Raw genomic sequence first — 23777 nt, 5'->3', positions numbered from 1 at the left:
TCATAGTATTATACACTTAAAATAAACTCATAATATACTTAGTATATAGTATTTACTGTACACTTTTAAAATTGTCCTTTGATAATAGAATACCCTTTACATTAAAGTTTATATATGTGATATTTTCTTTTCAATTACCGTTGTGGTGAAGAAAAATAAATACTATTGCAATGTCTATATATGAGAAAAAATATAAAAGATTATCTCATAATCAATAATAGTCGCAATATAATATATACTTAAAATATGCTAGTTATATACTCATTATATACCTTTTATTGTTTACTTTTAAATATATTTTATATGCTTATTGTAAATATATACATTTTGTGTACCTGTAGATACTCATTAATTCTCAATATATAAATTTTGTACAATATATATGAATAAAAAAAATTATTTAAATATTAGTTTTCTACAATTTCATGATAGATACTTATTACCCGGCTCTATATATTTATGGTATACTTTTTACTTTGTACTTTTTTCCTCTGATATATACTTATAAATGTATGCTCATTAATACTCTTTGTTGTAACTTTTAAAATTTATTTTATATTTTTTTAAACTACTTTTTATGATCTATTATTGATTTATTTTTTATTTTTTTATTTATATCAATATAATAGTCAATACAAGTATTTTACAAGATATTTATCAATAACACATAAATTTGAATATATTTTTACAAAATTTCAAAAGATATACTTATAGTATATCTCTGTATACTTGTTATATACAATTTTTCTGAGTTTTTTACAGATAATTTTTGATTACTTACTTATCTTTAGATTTGAGAACTTAAATTCTATATTCACCTTATTTTACATGCAAGTAGTTAAGTAAATTACATAATATATTTGTTTTCAAGAGTTTTAATGCATTTTTTCGAACAACAAAAAGTCAAAAAGATAGATAGATGAAATTACATTACCTATTTTCATATTTGAATTTAATGAATGTTTGTTGAAGAAGCTTTATGTTCTCTCATTCTATTATTTATTATAGATTATTGTCGAAATTTCTAGTTAATTTCTTAAGATTTTGTGATATAATCTTGTTAGATTAAGTTATTGTAATTTTTTAAATATTTAAATCAGTTGTTTTTGAGCTGAGCACGTGTGTTAAAAGTAACTTTTTTTAGCCAGCAACGCATTTTTATAAGGGTTTATATCTTGTGGGATAAAAGTTAGAAAGCTCTATTTTTTAGACATTTCAATAAATTTTCCATTATTTATTGTATACATACGCTTCAAGCAATTTCATAAGCTTTTATCATTGTGCTATTTGAATTATACTAGCTTCTTAAACTCAATTTCACATTCTAATATAAATGTGTTTCCTTTTATGGGCATAATCTCCTAACTCGGACATGATCCTATATTTTTGGAATCTTTTATTATATACTAAAATAGTTTTTTAATAGTTCATTTGGATTAAAATAATAGACTTAATTACAGAAAAAAAAAAAAGCTAAACTAGATTAAATTTTCCTTTTATAGTTATTATAAAATTTATTACAAGTATTTCACTGTTATATTAAATATATAAAAATGATAATAATTGAAAAAAAAATTGAATTAATAGAGAACGAAGAGAGTAGTTATTACCATAAAATTTTATTACAATAGTCCTTTACTAGTTTCGGTAGAGCATTTATGCTCAGGATCTGGGGCTAATTGTATAGATTTTGGTCTAATTTAACTGGAAAAGCTGATTTTGGGAGTAAATTGATCCTGCGTTTAATTGTTGAGGCATTTACAAAGCACTAACAATTTAATCTCATAACAAAAAGACAGCAACTGCAAGATAGTGTGAACTACAACATAGGCATGGACCTCCTTAATTCCAGCCTCCCTAATAGATTGTGAACAGATCAGGAGCTCAAAAGTGTTATTCAATTGCCTAACCACAGCAGCTATTAAAGTTCATATAGTTAATGCATTTTCTGCCTAAGCACATAGCTCGCTTGATTCAGAAACATGGAACTCCAATTTACAGAAACTCTAAAGAATATATTAGCTGATGATAATCGGTTGAAATACTGCATCAAAGTACTTTCAAACTCTTCACTGCCAAAACGTTTCATATAGCTCAACTTTGACAAAAATATTAATGATGAGGAAAATTACAATTGAGGCAAGCACTCACATTCAATCATCAGAGAAGTTGACAGAAAGATCCCAATAGTGAGCAACACCGGCATCAGCAAACACTTTCCGGGCTGCAGCTTCAGTCACACACTCATGTACAGAAAACTTATTGAAGCTCAATTTGGCAACACTTCCTTGCCAGACCAAGACACATTTGTTCACAGGCTTTTCCTCAATGTCATCATCTTCTTCTTCTTCTTCTTCCACAGCCTCAGCCCAGTTTATGCGCCTAAGCATTAGCTTCCCATACCTCTTAATGGATTTACTTCCTCCTTCGACAACCACAACATTCATTCCTTCAGAAATTACAGCACAGCCGGTCAAGCGGTTTTCATGAGCATTAACATCCACTTTGAAACGGGTCTTCTTGTGTGAAAGGTCATTGATCTTGTAGACAGAGACAATAGTTTCTACAGAATTTGGATCATCAAATAGCTTCCTCTCCTTCTTCTCACGGCGTTCAGTAGGAGTGAGTTTGCGTGCAATATTCCTGTCAATATGAGCTTGTTCACGCTCAGCAGCTGCAGTACGAATTTCTTTCTCAAGTCTTGTAGGATCTTGTGTAGCTTCAGAGCCAAGAACTTTCATTAAATTGCTCATTTTAACTTTAGGTTTTGGGGGTTCAATCAAGCCTTGCCTAATCATCTCCTGCCTATCTTTTTCTCGGGCTAAACGACGCTGTGTACGAAGCTTCTTCTGCTCCTTCTTTGTTAGCTTCAGAGGCTGAGGTGGTGGTGGAGCTGGCTCAGCAGGGGGTTCAATGGGACGTGGGTGTTCTATATAGATTGTGATCTTCTCCATCTTCAGCTTATCACTTATATTGCAGTCATCAATTTCATTATATGTACCACCAGACAGAAGTGGTGCATCCCTGAAACCCAGCAACCATAACCAGATTAAGTTTTTCCATCAATAAACAGGAAAATAATAACTGATAAAAGAACCAAGAAAACAAAGTGGAATAATACAATTAAACTAGGAATTAAAGACTACCACTAAGACTTCAGTTATTGGAGCAGCAGCTAATTTATGCCAATAGACATAGAAATAGGACTCTTAAAAAGACTAGAAAGTACTGTAACAATATTCCGCATAATATCTACAATAAATCTGAACCACGTTTAAGTCTTTAATCTTTTCTTTTACCATTTAACTCTCTCTCTGTCAGAAACAAGAGCAGAACTAGTTCCCACCCAAGAGCCCAGGATAAGAGCCAGCAAGTCCACCCCAAATACTTGATGAATAATAATAATATGCAAATGGGATTAAGCCTAATTGACAGTCCACCATTTGAATAATGAACTTACCACCACTCAATTTCAGGAATCGGTTCCTTGGGCTTTTCTTTGATTATAACTCTCTCTGATACCTCTATCAGATTGGGATTTATATCAGGAGCTACGTTTGCCTTTGCATGTAATGCTTGTCTTGCCTTCTTATCTTTTGCACTTTCTTCTCCAAATTGGTTCTGTAATTACCAGATGAAAAACATAAAAACAGGTAGAATATCAAATAAAATGACGAAAGAGAGGATCAAGAGAGAGCAAAAGGCACCTTAATTTTTATTATTTCAGCATCCTTTGACCATTTTCCTTCCTCTACAAACTGGAAAGTCATCCGTTTGGGCCTCAAAAGCTTAGTCTTATTTATACCCATTCTTGGATCGAAGTGAGGATTTGACTCAGGATCAACATCTAATTCAGGTTTAAGAAGCTGAAAAGCATCCTTTTTCTGCTTGTTGATATTCACCTGTAAAGTTTATGACATAGCAACATGTAAAATTAATAATAAATAGTACAGATTTTAAGAAAATGGAAACCCAATCAGTATAATTGTTTTAATTTTTTAAGAATAAACATACCTTCAGTGTGCTAAGGTTGCTTGGCTTAGTCAGATTCACTATATTTCCATGTTCATCTATTTCTCGGCCAAGTGCATCTATACGAAGAACAGGGGCCTTTGTAGGCTTCTGTGGCACAGAAACTTCTGCTGGCACCTGTCCAGGGAACAAGTTTATAAGAGGAGGAAACTCAGGGTCCTGACGGAACCCAATTTTAGCAGCAAGCTCCTGAGCACGCTTAACAGCTTCAATATTGGGTAAACTAGCAAGTCCAGGAACAGAAGCCACGCCATTTGCAGGTGATGAACTTGGCAACGCCCCTACTGCAACACTAGCAACCGGTTTTGATGGAGCTGACCCCTGTGTAACTCCAATACCATAAGACTGCGGTTTCATTACAGCTGGAGCTTTATTATCTGAACTTGAGTTAGCACCCTTGCTCAACTACAAATTTATCAAAGTTAACATGCTATAGAACATTCGAAAAAAATGACACCCAACTTTAAAGTGCACGTGAGCAAGTGATTGCAGGATAGAAAAAGCATACAAGTGTTTGATAGATATGCCATAGTTGAAACTTACTTGTGGAATCTTCTTCAATTTCTCTGCAAGTTCCTTCTGCATTTGTAAAGCTTTTTTAGCTTTTGCTAAAGCATCAAGGGGTAGAGTTCCACTTTTCCCAGCAGCTGACGATGTCCCATCTGTACTAGATTTTCCAGGAACCTCATGAGATCTGGTAACACTAACTCCCTTATTTTCATTTGTGTTTGAAATTGAAGATACCTTGGTAGGAAGAGGATAAACATAGGCCATAGAGTTCTCAGCCATAATGCTTGTCTTAGTGAATGATGCCTGGGCAGGACCCTGAAAAGATCAAATTAAATAAGCATGTTAACATTCTAAGCTATGATAAATCAGCATTGGAATTAGGAAGGGCATTGCGATCAGCAAAATGATAACTAAGGAACTGCCACAGATATCAATGAACTTTTATAAGAAAATAGTGATACTAATAATAGTTATCAGTAACAGTTCCACAAAATAAAGTCTTTGAAAAGGCAATAACAAGCACTGGGCAGCATCATACAAAGATCAAACTAAATTACCTTCCAGTACATACCCTCCTAAAGCCTATAGCAAACGAGGCTCAATCACAAATCTCATATCCTAAACGTATTATCCTTGTAATTCCACTGCTGTTTAATTCAAGCATTATGGTAAACCAATTCACACAAAAATGCTAACAACAAATGTAGGAAAAAAAATCCAACTCAATCAAATTTTAATAGACCAAGAATCAAGCAGGCAAGCAAATAACAGAACATAAGAACTAGGAAAGTAGTGAAGTAGTAGTAGTAGTAGTAGTAGTAGTAATAATAACAATAATAATAATAACAATAGACATAGAACAAGATTAAATGTTTAAAAAATAAGCTAGCAAACTACACTCACATTCTGAGTTCCAATGCCACCAATAGCAGTAGTGCCATCACCACCACCACCAGCAGATGCCAAATTATCATTAACTTGTTCTACTTCTTCTTTAATCCTAATATCATAATTATCATCTTCTTCTTGTGGTTTTGCTTTATCACCAAATCTCCTCCTCTCTCTCTTATGTTCTTGTTGTTCGGACAATGAAACCCTAGCCCTTTTTTCACTCTCATTAACAACAGAAACAGCCTCCTTATTATCATTATCTTCACCATCTCTCTCCTTTCTCTTCCTTCTAGAAACTTCTTCATTCTCCTCCTCCTCCTTAATCTCTCTCCTCACTTCTCTCTCACGTGACTTCTCCCTCTCTCGCTGTTCTCTTGGTTCATAAGAACGTTCGCTCTTCGATAATTCACGCTCGCGAGAGCTCTCTCTCTCCTCACGCCTCGACTTGTGGTGCTCACGGTCCGATCTGTGGTTGTGGTGGTGGTGGTGGTGGTGACGATGAGAATCGGGCTCTCCGTCTTTATCTCTGGACCTGTGTTTGTGCTCACGCTCACGCTCACGGTGGTCACGGTCGTCGCGAGAGCGTTTAGAGGAGGATCGATCCATGGCCTAGGGTTTGGTTTGGTGTGGTACTGCACAATATCGAAGTGACGCTCTCTCTCTCTCTCTTATCTGTACCCTTTGCCTAAAATACAACTTAAAACTAGAATAATCTAATAATTAGAAAGACTTACTAAAGGAAAAACATTAATTATTTGAAATCCATTACATACATTAAAGCTGTAATCAATTTAGAGCGTGTGAAGTCCCTTACTTGCCCTTCTCGCTGATGCTTCTCATAATAAACGACGTCGGTCTTCGACCTTTACCGTTTAATTACTCTTCTGCCCCTGCGTACTTCTCCCGTTAACAAAGGCAAACAGCGCAAACTGCGTTATTGTGAGGCCAGGCACCTTTCTTCTCGCTCGAACGACACCGTACGTCCTCTGCATGCGTCCATCTACCTTTATTATTACTGATCTTTGTTTGCTTTTCTTTGACTGCAAAATTCATTGCAAGGCCTATGCAGAACAAGAGCCAGCATAATTAAGCACGTCAGATTAGGGGTGGATTTTGAACCCAATTACAAAATACGGAAATGGTTGAGATAGCTTTACTGCGCAATCAGCAGCTACATTTGCTGATCTATGAACAAAAGAAAAAATCACACACATTCAAAAACTTAGCTTTCTCCTTGATATCAACGAAAAGGAGAACCCAACTCCCACCGAAGAGCATCTGTAGTATTAGAAAAAGCCTGAATTGCAATTTTGGTATCAGATTCTGCTATTACTCTGTCGCTCCCATTTCCACAAGAAGGTTCACACCTTCGACAACGGCCATCATCTCAACATCACAAGAGGAGTGACAAAAGGGTCTCCTTAACCCTCCATCTAATAATTTTACCTTTACAATTACACACCATAACTGCCCGAAATTGCTCCTTTAATTGTACAAAATTGCAAGACGCATCACAATTAACTTTAATTGTTACTTGATTCTTGCATCTTATGACAGGTGTTTGTTTTGCATCTTTTTTTTTTTTTTTTATATCAAATGCATGGATCTTTTCTTATCTGATTATAATAGCTTGGGTTTTAAAAGTGATCCTCATTCGTGTGTTTACTTATTTTTATGCTCTCTTATATTTCCAATTCTTTTATTTTTTCCATGCTAAAATTTACATTGCTCTCTCTTTTTTTTGAAACGCACATTTGCTTTTTTTCTAATAAAATTCTCAAAAACTCACAATTAAGACTGACAATTCAGGTTATTGTGTTGTGTTGTAAACGTGTTGTGTTAATGTGTAACACCCGGAATTTTTTTATATATATTTAATAATGAGTTTTTTTTTATTTAAGTTAATTTTAGCTTTATTTTTATTCGGTTTAATTGGAATGATTTAAATACAAATTTTGAATGTTCATGTTAGATAATAATGAATTATTTTTCCATATCCAATTAGTTTGATTTTTAAAGAGTTAATTAAATAAATTATTTGAGGAATAAATTATATTTTTTATTTAGTTATTCAAAATTTTCCCAAATGCATATTTATATAAGTAAAATTATATATTGAAAAATTATGGTAGAAATTGTAAGGGACGTTTTTATAAAAGAATTTTGGAAAAAATTTGTATTATAATTGATTAGTAGTATTAAATTTTAAGTTGGAAATTGATTATTTAATTTAATTTAATTGTGTGTTAGGACTAAATTGAAAATTTATTTTGGAATAAGGATTAAAAGTATAATTTTATTTTTATGGGGTTTTAATGGAAATTTGTGAGTTTGGTATTTTCGTAAATAAATATGTCGGTCAGGGGTATTTTTGTAATTGTGTATTTTCAATAATTCGGTTTTGGCCCAAATTAAATAGTTAAGGGCTTAATTGAAAGGCTAAAGGAAAGTTCGGGGGTTAAATTGGAATTTTGATGGATGGAATTGTAAGTAATTAAGAAGTTGAGGGACCAAATTGTAATAAGGAAAAGTTCAGGGGTCAAATGTCGATATTGAAAGGAATGGGATCGGGGAGAGAGAAAGTAGATCGGGAGAGAGAGAGGGTGATGGTAGAAGAAGAGGAGGAAGTCGGTCGTCGTCGCTTGGTGTCGTCGGCGGGGGAGGCAGTAGCGTGGTGGGCCCGAGAGAGGGTCAGTCGGTTCCTGACACAGTGTCGGTAGCAGCGTCTGGCGTGCAAATGGCATGAGTCAGCGAAGGTCCGTTCGTCATGCGCAAGTTGAAGGCCGGTATTGCGACGATCGATACTCGGGTTTTGTAGCTTGTGGTGTCAGTCGAGGTGGCGCGAAGCCGGAAGATCCGGTGGAGAGAGAAAATGCGTACGGCGGCGACATTTGGATTTTTCCTACGGTCCGAGATCCCGGATGATGGACGATCGGGAGACGACTCTCCGACTCTCCTCCTCACTTGCGCTTGGCACCGGGTTTCGTGGCGATCGGGCTTTGTTTGCGAATCGACGGTCGAGATCGTCCGCAAATCTCCGAGATGATCGGGTGTCGGATCGGAAAATCGAAAGCGGGAGTCCGATGGTGTGTTCGGATCGTCGATCGGACTCCGGCGGCCGGAGGCGAGTCGACCGAGCGATCGAGCGTCTCGGTAAATTTCTCTGGCCGTTGATCTTAGAAATCCTTGATTTTAAATTTGTGTTTATTGGGTTATATTGAGTATTTGATGATATTTGTGAATCAAAAATAATTGTCTGTCGGTTTGCTTGCCTCGTATTTTGTCTTTGTGTAGAAGTCGGGAAATAGTGAAGTTTGGGGACCCGACTCCCATTGTTTAAATTGTTGGATATTTGAAGTGTTCTTCCCGGCAGTCCCTGGACCCGTTTTCACGGGGGGTAATGTTCGTGTTGTAGGGGAGGTTCTGGGATTTTCGAGTCGAGATTCTCGATGAGTCTAGACCTAGGATTAATGATCGATTGTTTCAGCGTTTTGATAAATTGTTTTCCGTGATTAGATGATCTGTCGCTCGCCCAACCGAGGAGAGCTAGGAGGTCGCCCAATCCCTGTGAGTTAAAGTCATTTAATCATTCTTGCTTGTTGCTAAGTTTGATTTTAATATGCTATTTTGAAAGTTTATGCATAATATGGTTATTAGTATCGCAACGTAAATAATTTCAACTGGACTATTAATTATTGGAAATAATATAAATATTATTATTAGTAACGTTATAATAATACGATATTACGTAAATCATCAATTGCACGTTGCCTTATCCTAAATTTTTAATCTTTATTTTGATATGTGTTGAATGATTTTATTAGACAATGATATTTATTAAATGTGGTGATTGCGATTTGGGAAATGTGGCTTGTAGAACATGCTGGGAATACACGGCAGGTACCATTAATGATCATGGACATGTAATAAGATTTTCATGGGTTTGCCCTGGTCAGTCGACTGCCGGTATTAGCCTGCTCGAGGGCTTCCACAGTCGGCATTGCTCCCGGGCCGACTTATTGGATATATATAACTTTCTGGTCGGTTGAGCGGTAGCCATTGCCCAGCCTTATTGGATTAAGAGAGGACAATGGCTACTAGATTCTTATTTGGATACTTAAGTGACTACCCAGGTAAGGTCCATGGTCGAGCATTGCTCTCGGGGCATGATCTTATTGGATTAAGAGAGCCGAATGGCTACTAGATTTGGGGTTTAGGTCCTCACCGAGCCACCTTTCCCGTCCGTATAAGTAAAAAATATATTTTTTATTTATTTCATTTATTTATTTTATTATGGAATTGATTATAATATGGATTGCATTTACGTGCATGGTTGATATATTGATTCGAATGATTAATATTTTATGTGAAGGAAATAGTAGGTATGATTATAGTATGGTTTGATATACCGATTTGAATAATCTATGTTTTCCGAGAAGAAGCAATAGTCCCTAGATTATTTGATTTTAACTCACTCTCGACCGATGTCTCCATTTATGTTTTTCATATTAGTTCTCCCGCGACTCTTATTCAGTAACTAGACTCCTTCATCATCGGGTGATGTATTTGATTTGGTATGTAAATTGGTAAATCTTAGATTCTCATGAGTAATAGTAAATGTATCAGTTGTAAATTTTCTGAGCTTCGGGTCTCGCCTAGTTTTTCTGGTAGACCGAAGTAATTTTGTAAAGTGTAACTATTAAGATAAATTGTGGCTTTAATAATATTAATTTGAGATGAGATTTGTTTAAATTAGTGAGTGTCAGGCTTACTACGGGTTTCGGTGGCCTTAAGCCTACCCATTCCCTAGTGCCGGTCACGGGCCCACGGGTGGGGTCGTGACATAATGTATAGATATAATATAAAAATAACAGGTTATAATTTCATCCATTTGTTTGTTAATCATGTCAATGTCAACTCCAACAAGTTTATTAAATAGATAAATTAATATAGTATGTTTAACCCGTTTAAAAATAAGAATCAAAATAAATATTTACATCATATGACCCATATACAAATTTAATCTACAAAAATATAAATAATATATAAAATAAATAAATATATGGTTTTAGTTTTTTTTATAATATTTAATATGTTTAAACATTAATTATTTTAAAAATAAAAATAGTTATACTAAAATAAAGTAACTATTAAAAATAGATTTAAATGGATTATATATTATACATTAATATAGAAACCTAATTAAGCGAATTATGTCTTATAATTTTAAGTTACGTGCATACTCTCAAATTTTAATGTGTAGTAAAAAGATAGACTTATAACCCAAATCCATTGTATCCCAGCCTAAAATGTCTAATGGCGCATCGTATAAATAGATTGCATTAAAATTGCCAACTTTATTGAAAAAATTATTAAAAGTATATCTATAAAATACTGAAATGATATTATTTTTAATTGTATTATTGTAAAATCAATCATATGAGATAAATTAATTATTTGTATTTTATATCTTTATATTTAGTATTAGTAAATCAAATGATTTTATATTTTTTTTTATAACAACTAGTATATTGATGACATAAAGATGTGTGATTTAAAAATATATTATAATATACCAAATGCAGAAGATGTAATTAAAATAGAATTAAAAAGTCATTTAACAATAACAAAAATATATTTAAAAATATGAATAAAATATCAAAAGAATCCACAGTGCAGTTCAAAGAAACTGTATAAATAAAAAACTCTTAAAAATCATAAAATAATTTTTTTGAAAAAGAAAATCGTAAAAAAGAAATATTGACTGCTTTCCCATAGTTATGTAAAAATCCCTAAATATATATATATTATGAACTCTAAATTTTTTTTGACATGTGTGCTTAATTTTTACACATGGAATTTTTATTTTAACATGTGTACTACTTTTGACACGTGGGATTCAAGTTTATGTGTAATTTTATATTTTTCTATTTAATTTATTAATTAATGAATTATATTTCTAAGTAAACATCGACTCTAATCCTAAAAGATAATATATTAATTATATTTTAATATTATATTAACTAATAAATAATTTTCTAAGTAGATAATGATACTAATTCTATCCTAAGATATAGTAGCATATTAATTATATTCTAATATTATATTAACTTAATCAGATAATGATATTACATCTATCCTGAAAAAATATTATATTAATTATATTTTAATATTTTATTAACTAATAAATTAATTTTTAATTAGATAAAAAATTTATATAAAAATAATATCTTAAATTATATTTTAATAATAAATTAATTTTTTATTTAAAAGATAGAAAAATTAATTATATTAATATATTAATTTATAATATTAAAATTAATTAATAAATAATTTTTATATTATTATATTAATAAAATTTTAAATTTTTATAAAATTAAAGATATTTAAAAATAGTTAGTTTATTATAAAATAATATTAAATATTAAATTTTTTGTTAAATTATATTTATCAACTTAATTTTATAATTAAAATAATAATAACAACAGTGTAAGACACGGATAAACGAGTATGATTATCAATTGTTATAATATAGATCCATTTGCATATGGCATTATGGACCCGAAACAAAGAAGAAATATGAAGATGTGTCATTCCTTTTCTTTTCATTTCTTTTCTTTCAACTTTTTTTTATTTTTATTTCTTTATCTACTTTCATTATTAATTTTAATATTTTCTTCTTTATTTTTTATTTTATTATAATTAATAATTTATTACACCTTTTATTTTAACTTATACATTCGGATATTTTATATTTTTATTACAATATTAAATTTATTTTGATATAATTTATTAGTATTTTATAAAAGGTATAATATATTAAAATTAAAATTTTATATATACCTAAAATTTTAATAACGGTTCAATTGTTTTGTGAAAGTATAAAATCTAATCACGCTTTAGTATATATTTATATTTAAAATTATATTACGTCTTTTTTTAAATTTCAAAATTTTATAATAAAATATATTAAAATTAATAATTTTAAAATCATAATTATAAATTATAAAAAACATCATAGATCATAAACATAAATTCATCAATAAGAATTATAAATATCAATTATAGAATTATAGATTTGTAAGTTAAAAATGATAAATTCATAAATTATAAACTATAAATTCATTGCATGAGGTTCATGTATTATCATCTAAAAGTACATAAAAAAAACTACAGGTTCATAGATTAAAGACAAAAGAGTTATAAATTGAAATTATAGATTCATACGTACGCAAGAAATTCATAAATTAAAAGATAAATTTATATGTAAACTGATGAATTTATAGTTCATAAATGATGAATCAATACAATATATTTGGTGAACATATAAATAATACTTAACAATTTTGTTATTTATAACTATATGTAATAGTGAGATTTTATATGGACCTACATCGTATTAGCAGTAGACCTATAAGTTATGTTTAATAGACTTATAATTATTTTATGTGAATATGATAATGAAAACTCAATATTATATAAAAGATAAAAATAATATTTTATAAAGATATAATTTTTTAAAAGTTTTTTTAAAATAACCTGTAAAATATTACAATTTTTAAATAAAAGTTCTATTAAAAATTTTATGCAAAATAAAATTTTAATTTTTTATTTTTCTATTAAATACTCATGATACTAAAATTATGATTAAAAAATTAAATAAATATAAAAACTAATCCATTAATGTAATTTTAACTTTAATTAAAATAATTAAGTATATAAAAATATAATTGTTAATTAGACTCGAAGAAAGTGTCTTATCAATGGAAAATAACATCAGTGCTTCACTATGGGCAACGGTTTCGGGCAAGTACCCAAGTGTTTTTAGCGACTATGTCACTGAAAGGTTTTTCAACCTAATTGGGAACACGCTAACTAGTCATAGAGACTAGCGCAGAGATGGGAGTCGCCACCCGAGTAATTCACCGGGACACTTTTACTAAAGATTAGCGTTTCTTGATTCCATAAGGAAGCTTTATGCCACAAATTCAGAGATAGATTCGGAAGTCAATTTCATTATTTGTGTATCTTTATCTTTAATTTTATTATTTAATGGGATATTCTCTATAAATGCAACAATTATATTTTTACACATTAAGCACTACAGCTACTGAGGTCTACCTAAAAGTCTATCCCATTTTTATTAAGCTCAGTCCACGTTTAAAGTTATTAATTTATTTTACTAATTAATTGTGTACGGGCTTTACCTAGTCTAGCTCAATTACAAGTTATGTTTTGGTTCGAGCCTTTAAGCCTGGATGGACTATTTTTTATGCTGACGCCGAATTATGTGTTCTTAAATTTAATATGGCCCAATTAATCATTTAAAAATATGGCAAAGCCTGCTAGGTCTATATTGATTTTAGATTTAGCTCAATTACCATTTGATTAACCTGATTGAGCTACAATTTCATGTTGGGTCTAATTTTTAACCTAAGATCTTTGTATCCAAATTTTAATTAGGAAATTACTTTACAGTTATTTGGCATATATCAAGCATAAAATAAAGATAAAATGTGCAAGAAATTAAATCTAGCTATTACACTCCTTCCTACAACTGAAAAATATAAAAAAAAAAAAAACCTAAAAACTAAGAACAAGACATGAAATCGCCAAAATACATTAAAAATCAGAAAATGAGGGGCCGTGATGTGTAAAGCCATTCGGCTTAAGGCATAGAGCAAGATTAGCTCAACGTAGAGTCGAATCGGCTCTGCATTAAGCCGGTCGACTCTAGGGCTTCAGATGGTCTTTCTGCCATTTTTCCTTTAGTTTTTTGCACCTAAAAGCCAATTCACATGTGCAGAAGATAAAGAATTGATCAAAACAAGTAAAATGAAAGAAGCAAAAAAACTATGAAATCTAACTAGAAAACTTAAAAAAAAATACAAACCTTTTCTTCTTTTCTGATAGATATAAAGTCAAGTAAATAAAAAAACCATTCGAAGCGTCTTTCTTTAAAAATTATAACAGCTAGTAGGCAAATATAATATTTTAAGAGAGATTTCAAATTTTAATTATATAACCCTAAAATCTAATTCGCATAGAAATATAAATCAATTATATTTACCTATTCATTAACTAATCAGATTCAAAATTTAATAAAATCATATTATCATATTCAAAATTTTACATGTTCATATTATCAGATTTAAAATCCAAGAACATAAAAGTTATCTGCTTCAAAATCCAAGAACCATGCATGTCATAAAAAATATGCAAATCATGTAGGAAATCTAATTCTAATACATATAACATTAGAAGAAATAACAATCATAGAAAGAAACTACAAAACCCTAACATCTTTCTAACAAAGAAAATATGAAAAAACAATAAAGGAAATTATAAGAGCAAGAAAAGATGATGATGTGGATGCTTTAAAACTCTCAAGTTATCATCCTATTATGGAGATCCTTGAGTCTCAAGAGTAAAGGAGGAAGTTGATCCAAAGTTGGGTAGGAATCTAAAATATTTAATGAGTTTTGTGTTTACTTTTAGAAAGCACAGTACGCATGCCAAAATCTTACCAATCGTTCTGTACTTAGTTACCCCCCTAAGCCTAAGGTTTCCTTTTCTATTTATAGAAAAATATTTTAAATATCTATAATTAAAAAATCTTAGTTTTTGGACTTATCAAAATATTTAATGATAATTATCGATAAATATTGAAAATATTAAAAAAATTATTAAAATTTGAATAATTATCAATAAAAAGATTTAGAAGATGTATTTTTATTTATTTTGACATTTTAAAGTGAAAAATACTAAAAAAATGACGCGAAATTTGATTTTTGGACCAGCCGGCACTACATAGAATCGAGCAGCACTATACAGGACCGATTCGACTTTATGCTAAGCCAACCGACTCTGTATATACCCGATTCGGCTGTACGCAGAGCCGATTGGCTTAAGAGGTAAAAAGTTTTAAAATCTTTTATAGTTTAGACCTTCAACTTGTAAAAACCATCGTTTCAACTCTCAAGCTTAATTTTTTTCTACCAATTAGGTCCAAATTAATTCTAAAAGAGCAATTTTTGATCAATTATTCTCAACCCTAATTGGGATTCTCCCATCTTCAATCTCCCAAGACTCGAGAAGGCAGTGACTTTCATCATTTGGGTTTTTGTAACTCTCTCGATATCTAAATCCGAAAAATGGATGTTGACATTCATGTTATTACTCATACACACTCAAATTATACAAAAAATTTCTCTATTTATTATTATTTTTATAAGAGCACACACATATTTTTGCTATAAAAAGGATTACGATAAGAAACATTTAGGGCTTGTTTATTTGTACAGAATTTTTTTCATTTTCATTTTCTAGTTTTTAAGGAAAATGTTCATAAAAAAATTTGAAAAATTTGTAAAACATATTTACTTTATTAAAAAAAAAATTTCTATTTAGATAATATTTTAAGTATAAAGAATAGACTTGAAAAAAATGAAGTGAAAACTCATTGTTTTCATTTGAAAACAAGTGACTTCTTATATAAAAAAAATATAGAAAATATATTAAACTTATTTTCAAAAGTCTTTCAAAATTTAGTTATAATTTTAAGAATATAAAAAAAAAATTTCTATTTCATTTTAGAAAAATAGCACCAATAAACACAAAGTTCTATTTTCTGTTTTCAATTGAAAAGTTTCTAGAAAACTGACATAATTTTCTATAAGTAAACAGACTATTAATTTTCCTTGCTCTTGCTATAGTTAAACAATCTTTTTTAGACAGTTGGTCTAAATTAAGGATAATAAGTAAATTATTATGTTAGTACTAAATGTTTGTACCTTGTATTTAATTGGCTTTAATATTTTAAAATTTTCTTTCTTTTATGAGTATTTTTTTTTCAAATTAGAGTATCTATGATTTTTTAAGTATATTTTTATTGATGAGGCCATTGAAAATGAGATATTTTTAATTGATTTACCATATCAATAATGTCGATTTACTAATAGTCTATCCTACTAAGCATGTGAAGTCTACATCTAAATGTATTGAAAAATCTATTTGACGTGGACATCACATGCTTAGTAGGATAATTTATTAGTTAGTTACAAAACTAACACAATGAATCGATTAAAAATATTTTATTTCCGATAGCCTTATTAACAAAAATAAACTAGAAAAGTTGTAGACTATATTACTTATCAACTGATAGCTGATTTAGTTTTTATTTATTTATTTAAATTTTATTATTCTTATTAAAAATTATTAATAATAATTTTAAATTGATCTTATATTATTAAATTTTTTTATTTTATAATAAATAATTATTATTTTAAAATTATTTTTAATAATTAAATAATTGTAATGTTTATAATTATGGTATTTAAAATCAAAAAATTTTATTAGTAGAAATTTAAATTTAAATTTCTACTTTTAAAATAACTTTAAAAATATTTTTAATAATAAACATAATCAAGCTAAAGAAAATTAATTATAATAATTTTAACTATTATAAATTATTTTTATTAATTTATAACATTGAATATAATATGATATTATTTAACAATGAATTATATCATCAATGGTCATTTAATATACTAACAACAATCACTAATAAGATTTTACTAAACAGTTTAGTTTATCAACCATCAGCTATCAACTGCATTGATTAACCGAACCAAATAGGCTCACAATATGTTACTTTATTAACCCGGTTAATAATTATTAAATAAATATTTTTATATATACTTTTTAATATTTAATTTTTATTTTTATTCTTATGTTAAGATATAATTATTTATTCTTATTAATAAAATATATACTTTTTTTCTAAAAAGAGTAAATAAATAAAAGGAAAAGTCTCTCGCTCCACCCATCCATAATTACTAATAATAATAACATACTTTTGGCACATAATATATAATTAATGATTTTAGAAAATATCAATTTGCAATCAAATAGAAAACATATATCATATACTTCCTGCTATCTATGTCATATAATTCAGTTCAAATATGTTGAATTTGATTTTAAATCAAAGCTTAAGTGATGCCTGAATATTTTACATACACTTCAATAAATTCCCCTTCTCTTAAAATAAATCTAAAAATGTATTTGTACTAATAAAAATTTCGAAATCATATAATATTTTTTTAATTGCACTCAAATACAAAACAAATAGTTAATACTGGCTGCAATGAAGTATGGTGCCATTCAGAAAGTATTTCTTTTTCCTTTCCCTCTCTCTAAAAAAAAAAAAAAAAAAAGTGAAATTCTTTTATTAAAAGCTGAATCAGTGGGAAATTCGTAACCCCAAATAACCAATCACAAACTTGAGCACAAGACCAATTTGTTATGCCAATATGGTATAAAGTTACTCCTTCTTTTAATGTCAAAAGCATCTTAACCCAGAGAATTAATAATTATTATTATTATAATACATGCCAAGCATAACATTTTTGAACCTGATAATCTTAAAATAATCACATACATGCAATTAATCAAACGTTTGTGATTAAGCAATCATGATGTTCCAAATACAAGAACCGCAAAATAAGTCTACTCATGTCCTTGAGAAAGACAGCAACTGCATGATTCTGCAATAATTGTAATTGAAAGTTACAATCATCTCAAATCTTTACAGTACAGAATGCATCTGCAAATCAATCTACTCTGCTGTATTCATCACTTCCGCGCATACGAAATTCCATCATTATTATATAGCAGAAGATGCTCCTCCTCCTTCTGTAAAGGGACATTTCTTGGTTCAAAAATGTTTAGTACCTAATCTATGATCCAATTAAATTACATCAAGCACAAAGAATTATGCCCATTTCATGATTCTATGGCCACTAACAAGCTTTTGACTAGCACTATGGAACTGGGTTTTCCCAAAACAAAATTTTATTTATATGAAGAAAAGTACTAGTGACAGCAAGAAATTAAATTAAAGAAGAATAAAGATGGAGAATATTAGATAAAGCATCTTTATGAGTAAGGCCTCACCCCTAAGCTTTCTTGTTTTGCTTTTGCTTTCCTGAAGGTCACCATGCTACTTTAGCTGTTTATAATTACTTTAATCATCTGTTTGGCCTCCTTTCTCTTCACATTGACTTTGTACCTGAAACCAGAAAGAAGATAACAGTCCACACATGAACAGTCTTAACTGATGCAAAGTTACCATAATTGTGGTGCCTCGTATGCTTTTTGTTTCTTTTGTTTTTGGTTCAAACGAAAATGTATGTGCACCTGTGCCTCGAATGCTAAAGTTCTGTAATCTGTAGAAAGAGAAAGAAGAGAAAGACAATGTGCATAGCTTAAATTTTGTTCTCTGTTTGATAAATTAGACAAAGAAAAGAATCTAATCTATCAAAGTAAACATCCACCAGTTCACCTTGTTTAGAAAATCTAGAAAGGCTCGCTTTGTCCTCTCGAGTGGGTATCAATCCCCTTTTGTTAAATGGCTAATTATGCACCATCCCAGTGTCCATATATGCTTTTTAAACAAAGCATATACGCCTTCCCCATTACACTTCCTCTTGCAAAAAAATAGCTTACATTCGTGTAGCAGTCACTTTCTTTTCTATGAAAATCTTGATCATTCTTTCTCTAATCTTTTTTCCCGTAAAATGAAGATTCCTTTGCTATTGATAGCAGCCAAAAAGGTTATGTCAAGCTGGTAGTGGAGTTGGCAGATGCTCTTATGTCAAGCCTTAGGACAGATAATAACATCTGCACTTGTTTTTTAGGAGTTGTCTTCCCAAACCAGAATTCCTATTTCCTAATGCACTAAATCCTCCTTAAGTAACCCAAATTTCTTGAAGTTCACAAAACTCTACTGAGAGGAGCATTTCATGATTGCTACTTGCTTGCAGAGACGTTCACTGTCAAGATATAAATGTTCAAAGAGTTTTTCTTGTTTACCAAGGTAATCACTAGACAGTAATCAAACTACTTAGTGTTGGCGTCCTTTATTTATACAATATACTTCTATTACTATTGAATATTGATATTGCTGTTTCTACTTCAGCCACTAAAGCTGCAAGAGCAGTGAAGGATACTTCAACTTCCAGATTTCCAAAAGCTCAAAATTGCATTTGCTTGCTTTTCTACAAGAACATTCTGTAAAAGAAGTGCACTCAAGTTTGTGCCAATGAATCCTCTAGATGCTAAGGAGGACTTCAAGCTGAAGGATACCAAGCCTCAGCTTGGAGAACGATGGCCACATGGTGGAGCACGTGGAGGAGGCGGATGGATTAGCAGCGACAGAGCTACAAGCACCTATGATCTTGTTGAGCAGATGTTTTATCTCTATGTTCGAGTTGTCAAAGCCAAAGATCTTCCCACAAACCCTGTAACTGGAAACATTGACCCGTATATAGAAGTGAAACTTGGCAACTACAGAGGAAAAACAAAGCATTTTGAGAAGAAAATCAACCCTGAATGGAACCAGGTCTTTGCATTCTCGAAGGACAAGATTCAGTCTTCAGTTCTTGAAGTGTTCGTTAGAGACAGAGAGATGGTTGGAAGAGATGACTATATCGGGAAGGTAGTCTTCGACATGCATGAAGTGCCTACAAGGGTTCCACCAGATAGCCCTTTAGCACCTCTGTGGTACAGATTAGAGGACCGGCACAAGGATAGCAAGGTAAAAGGAGAGGTAATGCTTGCAGTCTGGATGGGAACTCAAGCTGATGAAGCTTTTCCTGAGTCTTGGCATTCAGATGCTGCAACAGTGCAAGGAGAAGGTGTTTACAATGTTCGATCAAAAGTTTATGTATCACCAAAACTCTGGTATCTCAGAGTCAATGTGATTGAAGCTCAGGATGTAGAACCACATGACAGAAGCCAAATGCCACAGGTTTTTGTAAAGGCTCAAGTTGGAAACCAGGTACTCAAAACCAAGCTATGCCCAATTCGCACGTTCAACCCAACATGGAATGAAGATTTGATTTTTGTGGCAGCTGAACCTTTTGAGGAACAGTTGGTACTTACTGTAGAAAATAAGGCGACCTCTGCAAAAGATGAAGTTATGGGAAGGCTAATGTTGCCCCTTCACATCTTTGAGAGACGATTAGATCACCGACCTGTCCACTCTAAATGGTATAACCTTGAAAGGTTTGGGTTCGGTGCTTTGGAGGGAGACAAGAGACATGAGCTCAAGTTTTCAAGCAGAGTTCATCTCAGAGTCTGTCTTGAAGGTGCTTACCATGTACTAGATGAATCAACAATGTACATAAGCGACCAGCGGCCAACAGCTAGGCAGCTGTGGAAGAACCCTATTGGCATTCTTGAAGTTGGTATCCTAAGTGCTCAAGGGCTTCTTCCAATGAAGCCAAAAGAAGGTAGAGGAACTACTGATGCTTATTGCGTAGCCAAGTATGGATTAAAGTGGGTTCGAACTAGAACAATCCTCGAAAGCTTCAATCCCAAGTGGAATGAGCAATATACGTGGGAGGTCTATGATCCTTGCACAGTGATCACAATAGGAGTTTTTGACAACTGCCATTTAGGTGGAACTGAAAAACCAGCTTCAGGTGGTGGAGGTCGTGGCGATTCAAGAATTGGAAAGGTAAGAATTCGACTATCCACCCTTGAAACAGATCGAATATACACACACTCTTATCCACTTCTTGTTCTGCAACCATCTGGACTGAAAAAGATGGGAGAACTCCAACTAGCAGTTAGGTTCACCTGCCTATCTCTGGCAAATATGATTTACCTCTACGGGCATCCATTACTACCAAAAATGCATTATTTGCATCCATTCACTGTAAATCAGCTTGACAGTTTAAGATATCAAGCCATGAATATTGTAGCTGTAAGGCTCGGCCGAGCCGAGCCTCCACTAAGGAAAGAAGTTGTTGAGTATATGCTGGATGTAGATTCTCACATGTGGAGCATGAGAAGAAGCAAAGCTAACTTCTTCCGAATTGTTTCATTGTTCTCTGGTGTGATTTCAATGAGCAAGTGGCTTAGTGAAGTATGCACGTGGAAGAATCCGGTCTCTACTCTCCTAGTTCATGTTTTGTTTTTCATTTTAATCTGCTATCCAGAGCTAATTCTTCCGACTATGTTCCTATATATGTTCTTGATTGGAATATGGAATTACCGATTCCGACCTAGGCATCCACCTCATATGGACACAAAACTATCATGCGCAGAAGTTGTTCATCCAGATGAACTAGATGAGGAGTTCGACACTTTCCCTACATCAAAGCAGCAAGATGTAGCACGAATGAGGTATGACAGACTTCGAAGTGTTGCAGGAAGGATTCAGACAGTGGTGGGAGATATGGCTACACAAGGGGAGCGATTTCAGGCTCTGCTTAGTTGGAGAGACCCAAGAGCAACCAGCCTCTATGTAATTTTCTGCTTTATTGCAGCTGTAGTTCTCTATATTACACCTTTCAAGATAATTGCCTTAGTTGCAGGCTTATTTTGGCTTAGACATCCAAGGTTTCGAAGCAAGCTACCATCGGTTCCAAGCAATTTCTTCAGGAGATTGCCATCTCGAGCTGACAGCATGCTCTGAAAAGGAGAAAGAGAAAGTTTCTTTCCTGTTTGCTTTCCAGCTTCTATTATGTTTCTTAGATCTGTTTCTGATAAACTATCATTTCTGACTCTGTTTTGTTTCTTTCACGTAATTTGTTTAGCAACCACGGCCATTTAACACTTCATTCTCCCTTTCACTACATTAAACCCCTCTCACAAATAAGCTCCAGAATTGGTTGAGAAATGAACATAATTAAAATAGACACCATAGATCCAAACAAGAACACTTCAGAAACAGCACATCTATCTGTTACATATGATTGGACACATAATGATCACATTGAGGGCCATCTCATCACAAATTTGAAAAATGGAAGGAAGGTTCTTCCCACGGATAAGACTATTGTCACCCATGTATTTTTTATTCCACATCCTTGAAGATATGCATGTCTGCGGTGTACTATGCTTGAGTCTTCTGAACCCATACCATTACACACACAGCGCACACTGAAGCAGACCAAATAATAAAATTTACTCGCATAGACATTTTCAGTTCACACCATTCTTATCAATATGTTTCCTGTTCTTTACCCAGCAACCAAAAGTAAACCAGAAGAAGAAGACTGCTTCCAGAGAACAACTCTCTTCTTCAACGCCGTCCCTGCCTCCCCCTATCAAATAAAAACCAACAAATTAAATTTAATAATATATATATAATTCATTATTTAGTTTTCAAAAATTGAGAAATGACACTATAATCTGCTGTGTAAACCTCAGCAATCCCATTGGTTTTGCAGTAATACATTTAAACCCATTTTTGCTACATAAGCTAGAAACGTCATAGAACATTGAGGAAAAGATAAAAATAACATCCTTTCTCTTTTTTTTTTCTTTTTTTTTTCTCTCATCCTCCATATCCATTCTTTCTGTATCTACAAATGCTATCCATCTTCAAATGCAATAATTTACAGACTTGTTCCTTAAATCAATAATTTTAATAATAATATATAAAAACTCACTCAATTTTTAAATTTAAAAAGCATCAGCCCTTCATCTTAACTCATTAAAGGATACATATCATAAGTTTTTTTAATTATAGTTAGTTTTAAAATTAGAAATTGATTGCATGTATGGAGATATTAAAAATGGACATAGAAGAAGATAGGGAAAGAAGAAAGAGAAAAAAAAAAAAAAAAAAAAGAAAAGAAAGGAAGAAAATAAAGATGAAGTTATTTTATATTTTCATTAATTTTGTATCATATGCCTAATTGATTTTATAAAAAGCATACCGATTTTGTTTAATTATTGGTCCAGTGAGTCTAAAATTTTTAAAAGAAGTTAAATGTATCATATTTTTAAGATTAAAAACTTTATTTTTTTTCAAAAATTAGCCACTAGGTTGAACAAAAATATTAAAAAAAAATAAAATCCTAAGACTTTTAACATTTGTATGACGATATGATTAGGTTAATTGACATATTTGTAAGAGCTTTTTATCTATGAGTTTTTAATTTTAGCTTTTAACTTTTAAAAATTTAAATATTTATTTTATTTCAATCCCCTCTTAACTTTAAAAAAATAAAATTGCCACCACTTAAATTTTCTAGATAGTTACGTCAACTATTTGATTTTAACTTTTAATTTATTTTATTTTAAAAATTTAATTTTTATTCTATTATATGAAAATAAAATAAAATTATTTTCATAAATATGATGTCGAGGAAAATATTTATTGTGAAAATGAACAATGCTTTACTAGGGATCTTTGTAAGGTTGGTGCAAATGTGAATCATCATTCTGAAGGTAGCTGCTACATGAGCAGCGGTCTTCGTTTAATGGGCCCAGCCCTATTTCATCCGCACGTAGGCTGCTTCTAAGCTTTTTTATGTTTATATTTT

The 23777-nt window shown here is 31.4% G+C and overlaps 2 protein-coding genes and 1 long non-coding RNA gene across 6 annotated transcripts; 1 reads left to right on the top strand and 2 right to left on the bottom strand.

Annotated features, from left to right (window-relative positions):
- Window positions 1-1994: 1994 nt before the first annotated feature.
- Window positions 1995-6604, bottom strand: LOC8277504 (protein RDM16). 4 transcript variants are annotated; one of them, XM_048380216.1, is made up of 7 exons: window positions 6248-6604; window positions 5446-6136; window positions 4576-4857; window positions 4015-4437; window positions 3708-3902; window positions 3461-3621; window positions 1995-3024 (listed from the first exon to the last, which is right to left on the bottom strand). In XM_048380216.1, exons 2-7 carry the CDS (start codon window positions 6037-6039, stop codon window positions 2154-2156), a joined length of 2526 nt encoding a protein of 841 aa, XP_048236173.1. In that variant the 5' UTR covers window positions 6040-6136; window positions 6248-6604; the 3' UTR covers window positions 1995-2153. The 4 variants fall into 4 exon arrangements, with proteins under 4 accessions (XP_048236173.1, XP_048236175.1, XP_048236174.1 ...); XM_048380218.1 differs by lacking the exon at window positions 6248-6604 and having other exon boundaries at window positions 4576-4694; window positions 4777-4857; window positions 5446-5506; XM_048380217.1 differs by lacking the exon at window positions 6248-6604 and having other exon boundaries at window positions 5446-6162.
- Window positions 6605-17243: 10639 nt separating this feature from the next.
- On the bottom strand, window positions 17244-18959 carry LOC125371368. The gene is made up of 4 exons (XR_007217709.1): window positions 18779-18959; window positions 18634-18662; window positions 18391-18505; window positions 17244-18129 (listed from the first exon to the last, which is right to left on the bottom strand). It is a non-coding gene; the product is annotated as an uncharacterized LOC125371368 (long non-coding RNA).
- A 155-nt stretch (window positions 18960-19114) lies between these two features.
- Window positions 19115-22007, top strand: LOC8277503 (FT-interacting protein 1). The gene is made up of 2 exons (XM_002532348.4): window positions 19115-19312; window positions 19415-22007. The coding sequence occupies exon 2, from the start codon at window positions 19538-19540 to the stop codon at window positions 21917-21919; it is 2382 nt and encodes a 793-aa protein (XP_002532394.2). The 5' UTR covers window positions 19115-19312; window positions 19415-19537; the 3' UTR covers window positions 21920-22007.
- The last annotated feature ends 1770 nt before the right edge of the window (window positions 22008-23777 follow it).

This window comes from Ricinus communis, chromosome 10 (assembly GCF_019578655.1).
Source record: "Ricinus communis isolate WT05 ecotype wild-type chromosome 10, ASM1957865v1, whole genome shotgun sequence".
Taxonomy (NCBI): Eukaryota; Viridiplantae; Streptophyta; class Magnoliopsida; order Malpighiales; family Euphorbiaceae; genus Ricinus; species Ricinus communis.
The sequence above is the reverse complement of the archived record's forward strand: the minus strand, read 5'-3'. Positions and strand labels throughout refer to the sequence as shown.